The sequence below is a fragment of the Apis dorsata genome, unplaced genomic scaffold, assembly GCF_000469605.1.
Source record: "Apis dorsata unplaced genomic scaffold, Apis dorsata 1.3 scaffold_242, whole genome shotgun sequence".
NCBI classification, from domain to species: Eukaryota; Metazoa; Arthropoda; class Insecta; order Hymenoptera; family Apidae; genus Apis; species Apis dorsata.
In genome coordinates this window covers 131,614-137,546 of record NW_006263521.1, presented here as the reverse complement: position 1 = coordinate 137,546, position 5,933 = coordinate 131,614, and the positions used below count along the sequence as shown (strand labels likewise).

The 5,933-nt window shown below is 21.2% G+C and overlaps 1 protein-coding gene across 2 annotated transcripts in view; it reads right to left on the bottom strand.

Moving 5' to 3' along the window:
* LOC102679912 (ras-related and estrogen-regulated growth inhibitor-like) overlaps positions 1-5,933 on the bottom strand; it is a 117,519-nt gene that overhangs the window by 61,793 nt on the left and 49,793 nt on the right. For both annotated transcript variants that reach the window (XM_006615844.2, XM_006615843.2), the window contains exon 3: positions 840-916. In XM_006615844.2, the coding sequence (XP_006615907.1) occupies positions 840-916 (77 nt within the window). The remainder of the gene's footprint in view (positions 1-839; positions 917-5,933) is intronic.

The window sequence follows — 5,933 nt, the reverse complement described above, 5'->3', positions numbered from 1 at the left end:
TAATATTTTAAATTTAAAATATTTATTTTAAAATATTATAAAATAATATTATAAAATATTATAAAATATTTTAAATTTAATATTTTTTATAATCGATTGTTTAAAAATTTTTCAATTTTAAAAACTGAAAATCTTAATTAAAATTATTATTTTTCATAATATTCTTTCCAAATTTATAATTTCTTTTTTCAAATTTTATTTATTTAAAGAATGTAGAGCAAGATGTTAAGAAATAATATTGATTTTTAAACTGAGATTGAAGAAGACAAGATAATGAATTGTTTCTTATAAATTTCTTATAACTTATTATATAACTTATTATTTTATATATAATATTTTATATATAATTTTATAACTTATTATTTCTTTAAAAATCTTAATTAGTTAAAATAATTCAAAAATCAATTTCACTTCTTTTTGTCATATTTAATTTCTATAATCTAAAAATCAATTAATATTTCTTATAATATTTTGCTCCATACTAAATTCTTAAAATACATAAAAATATTTTAAAAATATCGAATTTAAAAATTATCTCTCATAATATTTTCTCAAAGCTCGTAATTTAAAAAATTAACTTCATAATTTGTTATATTCTCTTTAATCAGAATATATAATTTAACTTTATTGTTTCATAGCTTGCAATCTCATAATATAAGAAGTTAATTGCTTCGTTACTTCTTATAAAATCCTCTCTGATATTATAATTTAAAAATCAACTTCTATTCCACTTTTCATATTGTTCTTCACTAAATTCTTCAATAAATAAAAAAACAAAAAAAGAAAAAAACATCAAACTCTTTTCCAAATTTTTCTTCTCGATCATTTAAAAAACTTACCTCGCACCTGGAAGTGTCCAGTATCTCAACTTCAGTACTAACATTATCGATGGTAACGCTGTGCCGGTATAGGAAATCTGTAACAAACAGGACAGAAATGAGATTACTCGACTTGATGAATGATATTTCTGAATATCCGTATCACTAGTCTCGGTCTACAGGGCCTTGCGAAAAAGGTGGTATCAAGAAAAGATGTATGATCTCGCTTTCCAACGATAATGAAATCGATTCGTCAGTTCTCTTCGAGGATCGGGAGAGATCTGAGACTGGTTAGCGAACGAATAATCGTTGGATCTATCCCTCGTCTTTGCTTGACTGATATATGAAACGATAACTGAAACTGAACATTGAAAGAAAGAGAGATCGATCTGGCATGGTGAGAATCGAGAAATTATTGCTCGAGCTAAATCTCTGTTAATTCTCGAAATCGTTATCGTTTCTTATTCCTTTCGACATAATCTTCTTAGTTCTGTGTAATTTACACACGCCATTTATATAGAGAATTTTAGAATTATTATAGAAAAAATACTTATAGTAGATAAACAAAGCAAAGGATAGAGGATATTTAAAATTAATTGGAGATAGATAATACTGCAGATGAAGAATCTAAGTCTCATGTTCGATTTTGAAAGAATTATTATAGTAGAAATTATTACAACTTAATTGTGTTTATTTTTTTTTGTTTTGTTTTTAAGTCATTACACTCTAATATAGAGGAAGTATAAAAATAATTAAAATAAATAAAAAATAATTATAATTAATAATTAAAATTGGATTTTAATTTTATATAATTTAACTTTTTCAAAAAATTATAAGCTATTATAAACTATTATAAACTATTATAAATTAAAATTATTATAAATTAACGATGAATGAATATTTTGGAATATCTGAATGAATATACTATATATATATATATATCGAGTATTCCTATTATACCTAATCTAACTTAATGTAAAAAAAGTAGGTATGAAAGATAGATCTTGATTCATTTTCAAAGAAAGGATTAGATCAGTTATAAAAGAAATGATTTCGGAATAAATAATAGAACATTATTTCTAATTAATAACTTTCTACGTTTATTTATTCAAAAGCAATTATTTTGTGGCGATAAAACAATATTAATTTTTATTATTTTTTTTACTCATGTTAGAAAAAAGTTGCAAGTTAATTGAATATTATAAAAGAAAGTCGTAACTTAAAAAGATTGGAAATATTGTATTGCTGTTTACTATTGAGGTTTTTATTTTTTTGAAATTATTAATACTCATCAGACACAGAGAGTTTGACTAATTGATATTTACTTATATTTCACAATTAAAATTATTTAATTATTTAATTTTATTTAATTTTATTTAATTATTTACTTAAGAAAAAAAATTAATATACGTACAACTAGTATAAATAAGAACATCCTATTTCGGAATAAAAATTTGCATTTATGATCAAGGAAAAACATCGAACTTTAACCAGTAAATGATATTATATATATTAGAATAATATTTCGAGAATCTTGATGAGAGCATTATCTATAGCTTTCTTTCTTTTTCTCTTTCTCTTTTTTTTTTATTAAATATGATTTTCATACTTACTCCAATCTTATATAGATTTCTAGATTAATTCGAAACATAAACTTATTTTATAAAATTATATAATTTTAATTATCATCTCATTATTTGTAATTTAATTTACAATAATCTAATGATATACGAAAAATCCAGGAATTATATATTAAATTGTAACAAATAATTTCAATTTACGATTCGCTGATTCTAATTATTAAATAATTTTTTATATATTTTGATTAAATTTATTCAAATATCATGAATATACACAAGTTCTTAATTATTTTAACTATTTACATAAATATTTCATTTAAAATAACATACACATTTGCAATCGGATTAAAAATATTAAAAGGATTGAAAACCATCTATATACACGAATCAATTTCTATATCCTATTTCTACTATAAATGCAAATAGAAGAAATCGCAATCAATGATTAATTAAGCAAGATAAGAAACTCGGTCCCAGGTAGAAAAATGGTGTGCGTTAGTTAACTGAACGACGACAGTTCTCTCATACAGGAACTACAAATAACGAACAGAAATTTTCCTGCAAATAGAAAATGCGGCTAATGCGCGAAAGTAGTGGACCAGTTTACTAACGATAATTTCGATTTGATGCGCTGACGCCGCTCTGTCATTACCACTGACAATGACGCGTTTGCTTTCGGCCTGAAATCGTGATAAAAGTCTTTGGTATGTTTCGAATAATTAAGTTTTTTAAATCCTTGATTAAATTTCATTACATGTAAGATGAGTGATCCTTATGAACAAGGTCATTTATTAAAGCACCAATTAGAGTATCATTAGAGTATCAATAAAGAAGTATAAATAAACTAAATATGTTAGATTTTGTGTAAGAAAATTAAAAATCAAATTTTTTTCATTATATTTACTTAAATTTTTATATAGATATTGTTCTTTAATGATTTTTAATAATCACTTAAATTACTTTAATCGCTATTTCATTGCAATTGCATTTCAATCCATTCAATCAATATTTTTTCAATTGCTGAAGAAATTTATTTTTATGGATAAATTTATCCTTATTCTTTGCATTTCTAAATTTCTATTTAGTATCTCTTTATTTATTTAATATCTCAATTAGGCTTGAATTGTCTGAGTATTTGTATCAACGTAATTTAACAAAATTTACATCACAATGTGAACACAGTCTGAGTTCAATATGTCTTTAATTTTTGAATATTCCTTCCATTTATTTTAACCTAAATCAATTTAACCTAAATTTAACCTAAATACAAAAACACATATATCATTCTCTTTTCATATCAAATATATAAATATACTTAAAAGATCTATTATCTTGCACAAAATGAAATGAAGCTAAACTCTTCATATTCATGACATTTATTCAAGATAAGATAAATATTTTTGTAAGATTTTTATAAGATAAGATTTGTTAATATCTTAATGAATTTTTTAATGAAAATTAACGGATTAATACTTTTTAATTTATTTGATTGAATTTGGATCAATTCAAGTTATGTTCAAATATGTATGTTTTAATTAATTTATGTGATTCAATATTCTAAAAAAATTATTAAATAAATCAAAATGATGAATTTTAGATTTTTTTTTAATAGTTATGATTGTCTTTTATTGAAATAGAAATATATTTATATAATATCACTTTAATTTTTATATGTAACTTATATATGGAATATTTATTTCAATACATTATTTTTAGAAATAGTTCGAAGAATAAGAGGAAAATTTTTTTATAAGAAATTTTTAATTTTTTATAAAATTAATTTTTAAATATTATTTATTATATTATCTATTTTCAGTTGTATATTTTAATGATGAGATGAATTATAAAAATTATACAAAAAATCAAAAATTTTTTTTATGAATAATACTAATATTAAATTAAATCAAAAAATAATCTTCATTGTTCAGATTAGAATGATGTAAATATTAAATGATTAATAAATAATTAAATAAAATAAAGTAAATGATTAACAAATGACTAAATAATAATTTAAAATATAAATTATGATTACTATTAAATATACAAAATTTTTGTTATCTATTAAATACAATCTAATAAAAGTATCTCATATGAATTAATGATTCTCAATCTTTTTTTGAAAAATTATCTCTTTTAGGCAAATAACCTGCGACTTTCTTTTTTTTTATAATTATATAAAAATGCATTTTTAATAAGACAAATTAAATGAATTATTTTATTTTTGGAAATAAACTATATTCAAGAAAATAAAGAAAAATATCAAAAATCTATCATAATAAGGATAAAATTAGAAATGATTAATATGTAAAATGATTTTATAATGTCTAAGAATCATAAGTTATTTCTATTCATTATATTTTGTATTTATATTAAAAATAAGTTAAAAAAATTTATTATAAAATTTTTCATATTGCAAATAATAATTATAAATAATAATTGTAAATAAAAATAACAAATCTCAAAAACTATTTTTTTGATTGAATTCGATGATTTATATCTTGAGAATTCGATTATAGATTATAAAATGAATTATATAAATAAACTTTCTGCGTTTCTGAAGAGAATCCTCAAGTCAATTTTATTTCTATCAATGAAACAAAATTAATATTCGTTAGAAAAGAAGAAAACGTTTCCTCGCAAAAAAAAAATATGTGACTGCGGAAATCATCTGGAATAGTAGCTCTTGTAAGGCGAATATGATAAATAAACGATAAATAAACTCATAAACACCTCTTAGTCAACGATGTCGGAGCGTCAAACGTGCGGAAAGCAAATAAGGATGCTCATTGCATTAGCGGTTGTTACATTCGAGAAAGTTTTATTACCGGACAATGCCGATAGGGAAGTGATTTAATCGAGCGTAAAGACGGAAAATTTATTGCAATGTAGTAGAAAAATATTCATAGAATTCATCAATATTCATATATATATTCATAAAAAAATGAGTGAAATGAATTTTTGAAATGACTATGACTATTATTTAAGAACAGCTGACAACATAAACACATATAACGGATAAATTTATTGATAATTTACTTTTTTATGGATTTGAATGGAATTTTTTTTTAAAACATTATTTATAATGTATGTAAGTAAGCAAATAGATAAATACAGAATGCTCAAATAAATTAATTATTATATTTAAAATTATACATATATATTTAAAAAAATAAAATTGATCTTAAAATATTTTCCACTATTTGATTTGCAAGAAATTAATTTATAGTATATAATATCTTTCTTTTTTTTTTAAAACTTTAACTTCTTATGAGACAGTTCATTCGTTTTACTAACTATAAACAGGAAAATTAATTTTGATTATTTTAATTTCGCGTAAAGATTGAAGATGATTTTTCAGATAAAAATAAGTTAATAAATTAGTTACACAGTTATTATCTCGCCAGATATCTCCTTTTTTTCTAGATTATTTCAATTCTTACAGATTTACAGTAAAAATGAACAATAATACAATATCAATAATATGATATAATTATATTGTTTTTTATATAATATCTATATTAATTATTATTAATAT